This window comes from Sus scrofa, chromosome 6, assembly GCF_054392235.1.
Source record: "Sus scrofa isolate SSC_HxYL_T2T_F1_AM1 chromosome 6, Sscrofa_HxYL_maternal_Yorkshire_Landrace_v2.0, whole genome shotgun sequence".
Taxonomy (NCBI): Eukaryota; Metazoa; Chordata; class Mammalia; order Artiodactyla; family Suidae; genus Sus; species Sus scrofa.
In genome coordinates, this window is record NC_139388.1 from 58116269 (window position 1) to 58130911 (window position 14643).

At 55.3% G+C, this 14643-nt stretch overlaps 1 protein-coding gene across 5 annotated transcripts; it reads right to left on the reverse strand.

The window, feature by feature from the left end:
• Window positions 1–809: 809 nt before the first annotated feature.
• On the reverse strand, window positions 810–14440 carry RASIP1 (Ras interacting protein 1). 5 transcript variants are annotated; one of them, XM_003127281.6, is made up of 12 exons: window positions 14355–14440; window positions 14015–14155; window positions 12743–13428; window positions 10439–10794; window positions 6883–7536; window positions 6104–6141; window positions 5719–5870; window positions 5496–5599; window positions 3519–3762; window positions 3142–3314; window positions 1751–1898; window positions 810–1225 (listed from the first exon to the last, which is right to left on the reverse strand). In XM_003127281.6, the coding sequence occupies exons 2-12, from the start codon at window positions 14149–14151 to the stop codon at window positions 1026–1028; spliced, it is 2892 nt and encodes a 963-aa protein (XP_003127329.4). In that variant the 5' UTR covers window positions 14152–14155; window positions 14355–14440; the 3' UTR covers window positions 810–1025. The 5 variants fall into 5 exon arrangements, 3 of the variants coding, with proteins under 3 accessions (XP_003127329.4, XP_084817504.1, XP_084817505.1); XM_084961378.1 differs by lacking the exons at window positions 12743–13428; window positions 14015–14155; window positions 14355–14440 and adding an exon at window positions 12413–12577; XM_084961379.1 differs by lacking the exons at window positions 10439–10794; window positions 12743–13428; window positions 14015–14155; window positions 14355–14440 and adding an exon at window positions 10054–10281.
• Between the last annotated feature and the right edge of the window lie 203 nt (window positions 14441–14643).

Consider the following 14643-nt stretch of genomic DNA (forward strand, 5'->3'; position numbering starts at 1 on the left):
GGAGACCGGAGCCCCTCCTGGCATCCCGAGAAGGGGCGGGAGCACGGGCTGCGAGGGCCTGGGGCGGGACTGACGTCGGGGTTCCTGCCTCCTCCTCCTCCGCCTCCTGGAGTGGGGCGGGGCAGCGGGGGTCGGACTGACAGAAGCAGGTGCCAGGAGAGGGGCTCAGGGTGAGCAGCAGCGGCAGGTGGTCGTGCCCCGGCCTTGCAGGCAGGTGCCACCTGTCGCTTACTTTTTCCCTGACGCAGCAGCGGGAGTCGGATTCAGGGGAGTGAAAAGTTCAAACTGGAGCCCTGGATTCCTGGTTCTGATGGAGGAGGGAGCTGGGGACCTGATTTCTGCGTTCGAAGAGAAAGGGCCGGGGACTTGGACTCCTGGGCCTGAAGGAGTGGGTTGGGAGCTCCGTACTCTCGGGTGTGAAGGAAGAGGGATTCCAGAACAGGGACAAGAGGTGCTGAGACTGACTCATCGGTGTGCTCGACAGGCAGAAAGGGCCAGAAGGGACTTGGAAACCCAGACACCTGGGTCTGAGAGAGGAGTATGGGCTTCGGAGGTCACCCTTCAAGTGTTGGCTATTTCCCACTGGCAGGACTGATCTTTGGCAGAACAAGTTTAAAGCCCTGTCCTTAAATGCATGGGAGGCCCCCGTGCTCCTGGGTTGGATTACATGTAAGAGGGCAAGCTGAGGCCGTGGCTATAAATACCTCGGCGAACTCGGCAGGAGCCCAACACTCCCGGCAAGGGCCCTGATGCCTCATTTCACAGAAAATCAATATCACCACCGCTCCCAAGTCTTAACAAGTGAGACGTTGCCAATCCGACAGATACCTTTATTGCTGCTGGTACTCAAATCCCAAACCCATCTTCCCATTGTCCCATCCTCTACTACTCCAGAACTCAAACTCCCAGTATTCCACGCGGGGAAAAAAAAACTACAATTCCCAGAAAGCTTTGCGCTCGGGTGGGCTCTAGTGGCTAGAAGCCAAGGAATTTTCAAGGTTCGCGCGTTCGTTCGATATGGGTGTTCAAGGAGGCGTGGTCACGGGAGGTCCGTGGCGATGATTGGCTGGTAGTTCCTGCTGCTCAAGGTCCCAGAGGAGGCGGCGGAGCCTGCGCAATTCACGATGCAGGGCGTCGTCGGTCACCGGACCGGTGAGGCAGAGGCGCGAGCTGCCCAAGGGCAGGATGAGGGGAGGGTGGGAGGAGAAGCTTTCGAAGATGTCCCCTATGAGACCGAAGAACAAGGAGTTAAGCTCTGAAAATGGGCATGAGGCAGCAGTGTCGGGGAGAGCCGAGGCTGCGTCACACCCGAAGGAAGGAAAAACTTAACACCCCCCACCAGCAACTCCTGTAGCAGGGTCCCCACAAAGGCTCCCCTTGGGGTGCCCAAGCATCATGGGAATTGTGGTTCAGACTATGCAAGGCCACTGTGGCCTGGGAAATGGGCGACCTGGTTGGGTTCTTGGATCCGTAAGGAAGGGCTGGGCACTTCATTTCACAGATTCCTTAGAGTGGAGAGGCCTGGAATCTGGCCTCCTAGGTGAAGGGGGTAATTTGCGGGGGAAAGAGGCTGAGGGCTGAACCCCTGTATCCTGAAGGAGAATCCTGTATCCTGGGATCCAGCACTTAGATCCTGGGAGGAGGAAAGGGTTTGGGTCCAGAATCCTGATCAGAAGGCTGTGGATTGCTAGGTTCTCAGGACCTAGAGAAAGCTGACAGTCCCAATGCCTGTGTCCCGATTTCTCCCCACCTGTGTCCACAGCATCCCGCTCTGCAGAGGGAGGATCCCAGGCAGGTGGAGGCCCGCGGCCAGGACCCAGCTGGTAATGGCTGAGCAAATGGTGGAGCTGAGCAGGGGTCAGTGTGGGATGGTCAGTTCGTAGGCTGCTCCACGAAGCCTGGTGGGAAAATGGGATGAGAGATCCTGAGGAAGGCCCTCCATAGAGGGCATGGATGTAGTGGGTAGACAGTGGTGTCTGTGCGGTGTCTTCTGGGCACTGTGAGGCCTGTTGTCACCAAAGAGATGGTGGGGAAAGGGCACACGCTCGGCTTTAAAAAAGAAAAATGTGTCTGCTTCAGAATACATGGGGAGGTAGGTGTGGGTGGAGAAGACACAAAACTGACCATTAATTTATGTTACTGTGTGCAGAGGTGTTGTTATCTACTATGGCTACTTTTCGGATCTGTTTGAAAATTTCTTTTTCATTTTTTAAATTTTTAAAAATTTTTTGCCATTTGTTGGGCCGCTCCTGTGGCATATAGAGGTTCCAGGCTAGGGGTCTAATTGGAGCTGTGGCTGCTGGCCTACGCCAGAGCCACAGCAACGCCAGATCCGAGCCACGTCTGTAACCTACACCACAGCTCACGGCAACGCCGGATCCTTAACCCACTGAGCAAGGCCAGGGATCGAACCTGCAACCTCATGGTTCCTGGTTGGATTCGTTAACCACTGAGCCACAACGGGAGCTCCTCTGTTTGAAAATTTCTGAACCTAACCTAGATCTAGGCAACAGAATCACCAGGGTGGTTAAAACCAGAGACTCTGAACCAAGCAGACTGCTTGGGTTCAAGGGCCCCAGACCGCTCATTACTGAGCCACTGTGCTCACTCTCCTCACCAGCAAACTGGGGGAGAACAGCAAGTACCTATTATAGTCGTTATGAGGATGCGATATGGCAGGATTGTAAAGTACTTAGAACTGGCCTGGGCTTATTAAATATTCTGTAAAAGTTTGATACTTAAAGGTAAAAAATGAAATCAAGTGACCAATTGTATCTGATTTTCAGTGTCTTTGAACAAAATTGTCGATAACCTGCTTCATGGGGCTTGGTCAGCATTCAACACGAAGGGCTAAGCACAGTGTCCAGCATGTGGTTTATGTTTTAACTGCCATGTTCCTTGCTCCCGCACAGACCTCCTGAACCACATGTCTAAGGAGGAGGGCCCTGGAAACTATTATTAATAAGTCCCACTGGGATTCAGCTGCAACTGAGTTTGGGCACTAGTGTAGCTGGCTCTCTTCTAGCTGCCGATGGTGTCTGAGCTGGGACTGGAGATTACATGACGTCCAAGGAGATTCAAGGGTGAGCTAAACACAGAGGACAGCTGAGTGGGGTCGGGGAGTCAGAGGTCAGGAGTCACCTTGAGCAGGGAGGTGCGAGGCACGCAGAGCAGGTTCACGGCCATGGAGAGTTTCCGGAAGAACTCAGTGGCAATGTCGCCCAGGCCAGCCCCTTGCAGCCAGTCCAAGACAAGGTCCAGGTTGGTTCGGATTTGCACAGCTCGGGACCATTGATAGAAAGGTCGACCTTGACCTGTGCGGGAAGTGTATGAGAGGCAGTGAGTGCATGGACCCTGCCCTCCTGCCTCTCAGACCTTTCCTATCCTTGACCTTCAGGTCTGGAGCTTGTGCTCCAGAGTCCCTAAAACGAGGCCTGAGCCTGTAAAGGGTCTTAACCAACATAGGTTTCAGTAGCTCCCATCTCTGCCTCTAGGTCTCCTTCCACTCCGACCCTCACCTCGTTCCATCAGCGAGTTGAGAAGGGATGCATTGGAGAAGAAGAACAAGTAGCCAAATGTCTGAGACACAAGATCCGGGTGCAGCTCGCACTGGCTGGTCAGTTCCAGGGCTGCCTGGAACACGCCCAGGGTAGGTCTCAACCCAGGAGGCATGGCCCCCAGCTCAGCGCCAGGCCCCGGCAGCTCTGCCCCAGCTGTGAAAGGGTTACTATCCAGGAGAGCAGGCAGCGTTGAATACAGAGTCTGAGGAGATACAGAGATACAAACAAGTGATCAGACTACAACTCCTTAGAAGCTTCAAAGTAGTAGAATACAAAGGTACTGGGGAACTCCACCAAAGGCTTCTGGGAATTGTAGTCCATTTTGCCTTAAACACCCTAGAGAGCTCCATGAGCAAATTCCTATTTTCCAGAAGAGTTTCTAGCATTCACCAAGCCTTGGACACCTCAAGTCTTAAGAAGAGCTTTCCAGAAGTGTCTTAGGTGTTTTTTTGTTTTTGTTTTTTTTCTTTTTAGGGCTGCACCTGTAGCATATGGACGTCCCCAGGCTAGGGGTTGTGCCTACACCACAGCCACAGCAATGCCAGATCCGAGCCACATCTGCAACCTACACTGCCATTCACGGCAACGCCAGATCTTAACCCACTGAGCAAGCCCAAGGATCACACCTGCATCCTAGTCAGGTTCGCAACCCGCTGAGCCACAATGGAAACTGCTATCTTGGGTATTTTAAGACCACCTTTGGTGCCTTACAGGACTTGTAGTTCTCCACAGAGATAGCTCAAGGAGGACAAAGGACGTTGAACAAAGAGGCTCCCTTCAATCAAAGAATTATTTATCCAAAATTCCCCAAGGAACAGAAAAGAATGGCGAGTCAGGAAGTGGGAGTGGGGTGGCAGTTAGCCAGTGGAAAATGAGATCAGGCCAAGGACAGGAAATGAGGTCAGAGCCAAAGAAGAAATAAAACCACACTTGGCAGGGATGCACAGGAAGTGAAGCCTTAGAGGAAAGGCTTCACAAATCAAGGCTGCTCAAAGAACAGAGAGACCATCTACCCCAAAAGATTCCCCTTTCATTTTGCAGCTAGAGAATCAGGCCCATCAGAAGCCAGGAATCCTGAGAGTTTCAAGACGCAGTAGTGGTCAAGAGTGGTAGCAGTGGACTGGGGCAGAAAGCAGGTCCTGTAGGATGGGAAGTCCAGGGAGAAAAGGCTCAGAAAAGGGAATGGATTCAGAGCTACAGGAAGCAAGGTCAGCAAACCCAGGAAGTGAGACCTGATTAAAGAGGTTTAGTTTACATGACAGTGCCTAGTAGTATTTGATCTCTCTTTTTCTCTCTCAAACCTATCAGTGACTTAAGAGTGGACTTGGGGGGGAGTTCCCGTCATGGCGCAGTGGTTAACGAATCCAACTAGGAACCATGAGGTCGAAGGTTCGGTCCCTGCCCTTGCTCAGCGGGTTAACCATCCGGCGTTGCCCTGAGCTGTGGTGTAGGTTGCAGATGCGGTTGCCCTGAGCTGTGGTGTAGGTTGCAGATGCAGCTCGGATCCAGCGTTGCTGTGGCTCTGGCGTAGGCCGGTAGCTACAGCTCCGATTCAACCCCTAGCCTGGGAACCTCCATATGCCGCGGGAGCGGCCCAAGAAATAGCAAAAAAAAAAAAAAAAAAAAAAAAAAAAAAAAGACTGGACTTGGAAAACAGGGGCTGGAGAAGGGGTAATGGTGACAGAACCAGGCAGGGAAGTCACCCTGGCAAGAGGGGATAGTACAAGAGATAAGAGAAGTCAGAAAGGCCGGAGGTGATGTAAACTCAAACAGGAAGTGGTATCAGAACAGCAAAGTTCGAGGGGCAGACATGGGAAGTGACGTCAGAGAAGCAGGCAGTCTTGCTGGGTCTCATAGGAAGTGGCATCAGAGCCATGTGACAGCGTCCAAACCGGAAGTGCGGCTATGCCAGACAGGAAACAGGTCAAGACCAACCTTGGTGAGGTAGTAGACAGACTGCTGGAAGGTACACATGATGACCTCATCCAGAAGGGCCATGGCCTCATCACATAATTCCAAGTCATTGCAGAGCTGTGGGTCTGAGGACAGGCATAGGAGTGAGAGGGAGAAGCAGAGGCTGCCAGGCCGGAGTCCCGGTCCCCAGGTGCTGAGACTGGCAGGGGGCTTGCATGAGCACGGGCCTGGGGTCCGAGCTCACCCTCCTGGTCGGCCTCCTTTTCCATCTCCAGCACCTTCTCCTGTACAAAGCTCAGCAGCTCCGTGGTGTTGGCCATCCACAGCATGAGTGGCTGCAGCTCCACAGACACGGCCTCGGGGGTCAAGGGCACCTCAGGAACCCCCTCGGGGTGGCTAGGAAAGGAAGAAGAGACCTGTGATCCTTGCCCAACCCCCACCCTAATGTGCAAACCTGGAGAGATCTGGGGTCCGATGAGGGATGGAGTCCAACCTTCATTTCTCAACTGGAAAATTCGAGTCCCCCAAAAGCTTGCACTAAGACGCGCATGGAAATGTGAACACCAGAGCTGGCTGCAAATCCTGACCCCTGCATCCCTCCAGGCCCTTCTCCCCAGAGATTCTCTTACTTTTCTGGCTGACGGTCTCCGATTTCCTTAATCTTTTCCTGTGGAACAGTAAGATCAGAATCAAGGTGAGGGGGATGAGGAAGACAGATCCGTGAGTTAATGCCCTATTTTTTTTGTTGTTGGCAGAAACTCTCCCCACTTTTCAAATGGAGTCTAATTCTCAAGCTTCAGAATAATCAGCCCTCTTGACCTTTTAAAACACTCACCCCTATGACCATGAGTGGTCTGTCTCCCTTTGGGTCTGCTTCTGATCAAATGGAGTTTCTTCCTACCCCCCAAAACTTCCTAAACCTTTTCTTTAGCCCCCAGCTTAGTAGGGTGGAACTACCCCCAAAAAACTCTGAATGGCTTCTCCCTGGCACATCCATCTGTCAGTCCAATGGGTTTGTTCTCCCTTGCCTCTGAGAAGGGTCTCCCGAACTAAGGCTCCAAGCTTCAAACCCAGTGGGCCACCCCCCTCACTTCTCACAATGGTCTCTTCTAATTTTTCATCCAGTGGGAGCTCTTTCCCCCCAGCATCTCCCAGAATGGTTTTTCCCATTATCCCACAGCTGCAAAAGTAGGTACTACTGTACTGCCTTCTCTTCACCCACTGTGGATAAATCCACAACTCCCAGCATCCTGTGGGGCCCCTTAATAGCCCACACCCCTATTGAGGTATCCTGGGAGATGTAGTTTCGTCCTGCCCAACTATGACACTAAGGTTGGAGGGGGCGGGAGGAGGCTGAGGAAAGGACTTGGGGCGCAGATGGGGCGGGTTGGCGGTAGGGGGCGCTCACCCAGACAGCCTCCTTGATGAGACGGGCCAGGCGGCCCAGCAGGCGCGGCAGGTGGCCCAGCTCCAGTTCCCGGGCTGAATGCTGCACACACAGCGCCAGCAGCGTGGCGGGCCCTAGGGGTGGCAGGTCCCCGGCGCCAGTGGCCGCGGTGTGGACGATTTCGCCCAGCAGTGCCTCTTCCTCTCGTGGCCGGAAGCGCAGCACGGGCTCGCGGCCGTCCAGGTAGGCCGCCAGGGCCTCACCGCGCTCCTGCAGGCCACGGCCGCACAGGCGGCAAGAAAAGGCCCAGCCGGGGCCCGGTGGTGTGGCCCCAGGGCGCGCAGGCAGCCATGATGGGCGCGCAGGCCCCGAGCCCCCAGAGCGGGGATCCTTGTACATGAATAGGAAGTGCTCGCCCAGCCCCAGCAGGTCGCCGGGATGCAGCTCGGCCTCCCGCAGCAGGAGGCAGCCGTTGTGCGTGACTGGGGCTCCCCGGGATGGGCGCACCATTGCCGGGGGCTCCGGACCCGCACGCACTGTGCAGTGACGTGGCAGGATGTCGGGGGCGTTGAGAAAGGTGTCCACATATGGGGCCGGAGACGCACCGCGGGCCGAGGAGTTCCCACCCCTGCCGAACACATGCTGCTCCCGGGTCATCACATACACCACGAAGTCCTGCAGGGAAAGTAAGGATGGGCACCACTCCAGGAGGAAAGGATGCTTCCAAAGGGATCGCTTTCCCACCACTGCCTCTCGCATCACCTACATCTCTTGAATGAGTGCTTCCAAAGAGAGGTCCCGGGACCCCAAAGGACTCACTCATTACCCCCACCTCCCATGAGTGGACTCTTCCAAGGCACTTCTTGTGGTGGGCTGCCCATTACATCCACCCTGCAAACTAGATACGAGGAAACTCCCTTCTTGCCATGAGTTCTACCATTTCCCTCCCTCTGAGAATGGATGCATCCCAGATCTTTTTCCAGTGGACTCTCCCATCATCTCACCTCCTCTGAATAGACTCCTTCAAGGCAGTCCCTTCCTAGCGTGGACTCCCCGATAATACCCAGCCCAAAGAATGGGTTGCTTCCAAGAACATCACATCCTCGTTACGAAAATGGATTGTCCCACTACCCTCACCCTCAAAGAATGGACTTTTCCCAAGGAAACCTTCTTTCTCCTTGGAACGCTCCCATTCCCTTACCCTGGCCCCACTGGCCCATCACTCCACCCCTGTCATGGAGGCTTTCAAAGACATTTCCCCTGCCAATAACAGTTTCTTTCAATGTTCTCAAGGCAAGGAACAGATACCTTTAAAGAGATTCTCCCTTTGATCAAAGTTTCTTCTATTATCTCCACCCTATGAATGGGCACTTCCAAGGAGACCCACTTTGAGACTCATTGTTTTTCCCACCCCATGGTGACTTAACTTCCAAGGAGACATAATCCTACAATGGACTCACCTATTCTCCTTACTCCCATGATGGAAGATTCCAAAGATACTCTCCCTTCCGCTACTGGAGGCTCTTGATATTCTCATTGCCAAGGAGATCTCCATAGAGTGGCACTTCTAGTAACCCCATCTTATAACTAGATTTCTCAAGGAGACCCTCTTGTAGTGGAGTGCCCCATTTTATCCAGCAGATGAAACGAAGCATTCCAGAAGACCCTTCCTAAAAATGACTCTCCCTCTGCAACCTATTAAAATGGAAGCACTCAGTTTGGCCTCCCTCCTAAAAGAGACCCTTCTCTTTCCCGTTAATGGCTGAGAGAACAGTCATCCTGGATACTCATAAATCCCCTTCCTACACCAAACTCTCCCACTGCCTGTATTCCATGGATAGACATTGCTAAGTCCCCTTCCTACAATGGATTCACTCATCTGCCTCTCAAGAAAAACAGACCCTTCCAGTCTGACCACCTTCTGAAGGTAGGCCCTCCCATTTTCCATCCCTGTCTGTGGGAATGGAATGATCTAAAATACACAACCCCCCCTCCTTAGAGTGGGCTCTCCTGTTCCTTAACCTAAGAATGGATTCTTCCACTGCTTCCATTGCACCTACAGTAATTCTCAGATTACAGACACCCATGCAATCAAATTCCTTTCTACAAGAGATCAGACTCTTACTCCTGTCCCCAAGGAATGGACACTTCCAATGAAGCCTCTTCCTTACAAAGAAATTTCTCATGAAACCCACCTGAAGAATGGATGTTTCCAACGTTTCCATCTTTTCCCATAACATACTCCCTTATACGGAGTTCCCATCGTGGCTCAGCGGAAACGAATCTGAGTAGCATCCATGAGGATGCAGGTTCGATCCCTGGCCTTGCTCAGTGGGTTAAGGATCTGGTGTTGCCGTGAGCTGTGGTGTGGGTCACAGACGCGGCTTGGATCTGACATTGCTGTGGCTGTGGTATAGGCCAGCAGCTACAGCTCCAATTGGACCCCTAGCCTGGGAACCTCCATATGCCGTGGGAGCAGCCCCAGAAAAAGCAAAAAGACAAAAACAAAAACAAAAAAACCTCCCTTATGCTCCTAGAATAGATCCTTCCAGTTTGACCACCTTTCCAAAATAAAGCCTCTTATTCTCCAACTGTGTCTGGAGGAATGGGCTGTTGTAATAAATATGATCACTATTCTACAATGAGCTTACCCTGAACCCTTGCCCCAACAAGGACAATGAATTCCTTCAGTGAAAGCTCTTTGAATAGTTTTAACCTCTCACCCATATATGCAGCCAAGTCACCTCATCCAGTTGGATCCTTCTCTGAGAGTAAAAATGGAAGTGTTCAATAAACTCCGCCACCTTCCAGAGTGGGCTTTCCCATTGATTCCAGTGCTACCTGTTGAGCTTGGCTGTACCATTTTTACCCAAAAGTGGACAACACCATAACTCCTTAAGGATACTCCTCACTTCCCCTCCCTCCCTCTCCCTCTTTCTCTCTCTTTCTCTCTCTCCTCCCCACACCCCCGCACAAATATTTCCAATATTACATCACTATCAATGAAATAACTTCCAACTGCTAATCCTTTCTCCTCCTCTGCCCCCGACATTCAAATTCTCCTATTGCCACCCAAATACGTAAACGATAAGTGCCACCTGCCCCCATCAACGATGGTGAAATCGTTTGAATGAAACCCATCAACTTTTACAAATGATTTAGTCCTCTCCTCCCAAGAGAATATAGGCTTACCCAGAAAAGATTCCAGGCATTAATCAAATTTCTCCCTTCCGCCAGAAGATAGTCTTCCATTACCCTACCCCAAGAAATAGAGGCTTCCAAGATCTTTCTAAAATACGCTCTCGCATTCTTCCTGGAGGAAGACAGTGCTTTCCCCCAACTTTGAACGAAATAAATCATCGCCTACTTGTCCCTCCAGTGAAATCCCTCTCAGCCATCTCCACCTCCCCCACTCTCTTCTCTGACAGTATCTCCTCCCCTGGGACCTGGCTGGGACCGTACTTTCCGGCATACCGAAGACTAACACGACCCACGGAATTCTGGGAGTTGTAGTTTTGTCGCCCTTCAACCTGAGGATGCGGCATAGGACTCTCCCGGTAGAAGAGGATGTGCCTACCTGGGCGTCTTGGTAGCCTTGCAGTAGCAGGAAGTAGGGGCGGTTGCTCGGGGCCTGGATGAGGCACTGGGTCAATTGGTCAAAGTCGCCGGGGTCTACTGGTCCGATTTGGGCGTCGGCTGCGCCTGGGGCCATGCTAAGGGCCTGCTGCCTGCGCTCCTGCTGCCGCCTCCGCCGACCCTGCAGACTGAGCTCCGATACGCTGCGCCGCAGGGACAGGTTTTCCGAGCGCTCCTTGCCCCCGGACCCAGCCGGGGGCCCTGACCCGGACCCCGGGCTAGGGCTGGCCAGAGCCGCCCCACCAGACGCTGCCCGGGAGCGGTTCTTCTGTGGCCGCCACGAGGGGGCGCCGGTGCCTACGGAGAGAGACGGGGAGTGATGGATGAGACTGAGACAGAGGAGGCTCAGCTGGAGATGATAGCCAACTGGCTGTGAGGATGCTTCCCACATTTCGTTTTTTGCATATGCTGTTCCCTGCGCCTGGAACATACTTCTTGCCTGACTCTTACCCATCTTGCAGTTTCAGCTCATAAATTCATTCATTCTTCCAATTCGTTGTTAGGTTTTTTGTTTTTGTTTTTGTTTTTGGCTGCTCCCGCAGCATGCAAAAGTTCCCAGGCTAGGGATCGAACACGCGCCACAACAGCCACCCAGGCCGCTGCAGTGCCCATGCCGAATCCTTAGCCTATTGAGCCATACGAGAACTCCTCAGTATTTTCTGAACAACTCCTATGTCCTGGGCACTGTTCTAGGCACTAGGGACTTTGCAGTGAACCCGAGAAGATCCTCCCCACAGGGAAATAGGAACCACCTCCTCCTGAACACCCTTCCCTGACCTTCCAAGTTGAAGCAGAGAAGGGCACCACTGGGCACTCTGAATGCTGCCTGGGCCCAGCACAGCCCTGTCACCCAGTAGGTGCCCAGTGGAAATGAACGAGTGAACTGATGTATTTCTTACTGGGCTGTGAAATCTAGGAAGGCAGGAACTTCATCTGTCAATGTCCCCATTGTAGTCCCCCAGGACCCTAAATCCTATGTGACCCATAGTAAGCATTTCATGAATGCTCTTTGGGAAAAAAAGGAAAAAAAAACAATGATGGTTATAACTGCTTTTTTTTCTTCTTCTTCTTTTTCTTTTTAAGGCCACACTCAAGGCATATGGATATTCCCAGGCTAGGGGTCGAATCAGCGTACACCACAGCCACAGCCAGATCCAAGCCATGTCTGTGGCAACCTACACTGCAGCTTGCAGCAATGCTGGATCCTTAACCCACTGAGCGAGACCAGGGATCGACCCTGCATCCTCATGGATCCTAGTCAGGTTCTTAACCCGCTGAGCCAGGATGGAAACTCCCTGCCGTTCTTTATTTAACAATTACTATGTGTCAAGCCCTGTGCTAAAAACCCTTTATTTGCACTATCTCCTTGAATCACCTAGGATTTGGCTGTATTTAACTGGCAAAGAATGGGTTGGAATCCAACCCTGACTTCGAAGCCTGTGAGTGTAACTGCGACACCACTCTGTCTCACAAAGGAAGGCTCAGGAACAGAAAAGCAGTGAGAAGGCTCCCTGAGCAGGCGCCACCCTTGTGAGCCAGGCCCCACCCCTGCCAGGCTCTGCCTCACCTTTGCTATTTTACCACCAGTGCACCTGTGCTCCCATTCCGGCCCAGGCCTTCTCAAAGACCAGGCCCCCAGGTAGCCTGATTCTTGGCCAGTACCAAATACCTCTTCATTTCCCATGCACCACCCTCAAGCCCCCACTCAAGCTTTGCAGCCAACCCAGTCTAAGGCCACTCGTTCCAAGACCCACTCCTCCGAGACTCTTCCCATTCTTAGGCTCTGATCTACCAGCCCATGTTCCCACTTTCCAGGCCCGTGCCCCTTCTAGCCTCCATCCACAAAGGCACTGCCCCTCACAAACCAATTCAACCTACTACTACTGACAGGCCTCCCGACATCAGGACCACTCACCTGCTCCGCCCTGTATCTCTTCCTCCCCATTACTCCATTCCGCGGCCCCGCCCCAGTATCGCAGGCCCTGCGCAGCGACGCTGCACCTATCCCAAGGGCAACGACCTCCGGCCTAGCCCACCTGGCTGACCCGAGTCCCGTCCCAGTTTCGTCTTCCCCTAGACCCAGGGCTGTATCGGCCCCACCCAGACCCCTCTCGCGGGCCCCGCCCCCAGCCCGCCGTCCGGTCCCACCAGCTTCTCTGGCCCCGCCCACGCTGGCCCCGCCCCCAAGCCCCCGCCCATCCCTCTCCGCTGGCCCCGCCTTCCAGCGTCCGCGCCGCCAACTCACCATCGCCGTCCGCCGCCCCGAAGGCCTCCTGCTCCAGGCGGCGCGCCTCCTCGCGGCCGCGCAGCTCGAAACGCCGCGCCCAGCCGGGCCGCGCCCGCCACAGCTCCTGCACCAGCAGCGGGCGCTCGGAGTCGCCCAGCACTCGCAGGTGCTCCGCCCGCCACTCACCGCTGCCCACCGCGCCCGCCCCGGGCCGGCCCAGCGCGTCGCACAGCGCGAAAGCGTCCACGCAGCTGCTCTCGCCGGGGCCGCTGCCGGGGCTGCCGGCCAGCCCGTAGCGCTCCAGCGCCTCGGCCACCAGCTCGCGCGCCGTGGAGCGCGCCGTGGCCAGGACGCTCTTGTAGTTGGCGCCCGAAGCCAGCCCGGCGCCGAAGATCTTGAGGACCCCCGGGGGCGCCGTGGCGCGGGCGGCCAGTGGCGGCTCGGGGGCCACGCCCGCCGCCAACTCCGGCAGCTTCTTCTCGCTGGCCCAGCGCTGAGCTGCCCCCGGAGTCCCGGGACCTCCCGCGCCGCCGGACCCCGTGGTGCCGGTCCCCGAGCCCCGAAAGAGCTGAGAGATGCGCTTGGCGCGGCTCCCCGAGGCTCCCCCGGCCGCCTTGACCGCGCCCACTCGCCGCAGCTCCACGTGCGGCGGCGGCGGGGGCAACGGCTCGCTGCTTCGGCTCCCCGTGTCTGAAGACGAAGACCTGGCGGCCCGCCGGGGAGCAGAGACGGGGGAGAGAGAGACCCCAGAAGACACGCAGAGACAGGGTGGGGGATTAGAGAACGAAGGAGGGGGGCAAAGACACAGATGGGGGAGCAGAGTCCCAGAGCGAGTGGGGGACAGACACCCACAGAAGGGCAAGAGATGCGGGGTATATAGAAATGGGGGGCACAGAGGCCAGAGGGGGAGGGGGGGAGAGAGAGAAAATAAATAAATAAATAAATAAATAAATAAATAAAGGCAAGTCCCACAGAAGGAAATTCCAAGAGGTGAGCAGGCACGGGAGGAAGGAAGGTGAATCAAGCTGCTGCTCCTTCTGTGTCCCGGTCCCCCGTCCCCGTGTCCACCCGGCCTAAGCCCACCTCCAGGACCCACACTGGCCCCATCAGGCCCTGTATCACTGAGGCCAACTGTCCCCTACTGCCAGCTCACTTGCCCCTTCAGGACAGGAACTGGAGCCAACCCTTTCGGGGTCCCGGGCATTTTCCAGTGGAGGGACCGAGTCCCAAACAGGGCGAGACCGGAGGCAGGTGAGGTGGGGCAGGAGTCGGGCAGAGGTGGGCACTTACTTGACAGAGGCAGCGCTGGGCCAGCGCCGCCCCAGCTTGGCCAGCTGCTTCCTGGGAGAATTGATCCACAGGCCCACCGGGAGATGGAGCTTCCCGAAGCGGGGGCTTCCGCCCTCCTTCCGCTCACCAGATAGCATGGCCCTAAGGGAGAGCGGGTAAGGCCCCCACTCACGAGGCTTGAAGAGCTAGAGGTGGGGGTGGAGGGGGACCAGGCCTCCTAAGTCAGAGGGAGGAGGGGGCTGGGTGGGAGAGAGGAATGGGGCCCCGGGTGGCTGGGATGGGGACCCACACCTGGGTCTGAAGGAGGAGGGGTCTGGACCCTGGGATCCCAGGCTCTTACCCTGTTTCGGGTCCCGGCAGCACCCGGGGCCCCTGGCTCCTCTTGCCCTGGATGGTTCCTGACCCCGCTGCTCCTGTTCAGCCTCTGCCTCGGCCCCAGCTCCCAGCACTGGGTGGGGGACAGGAAAAGGCAGAGGAAACCGGCAGGAAGAGCGGGGAGGGGGCGTCCTGTGAGGGGACCAGGCCTGGGGGAGGAGATCTGGGGAGGGCTGGCCCTGCCCCACTCCTTGATTCTGGAATCACATCGCAGCCAGTGGGCCCCTTCCAGGACCCAGGGGGCCAGGTCTCCA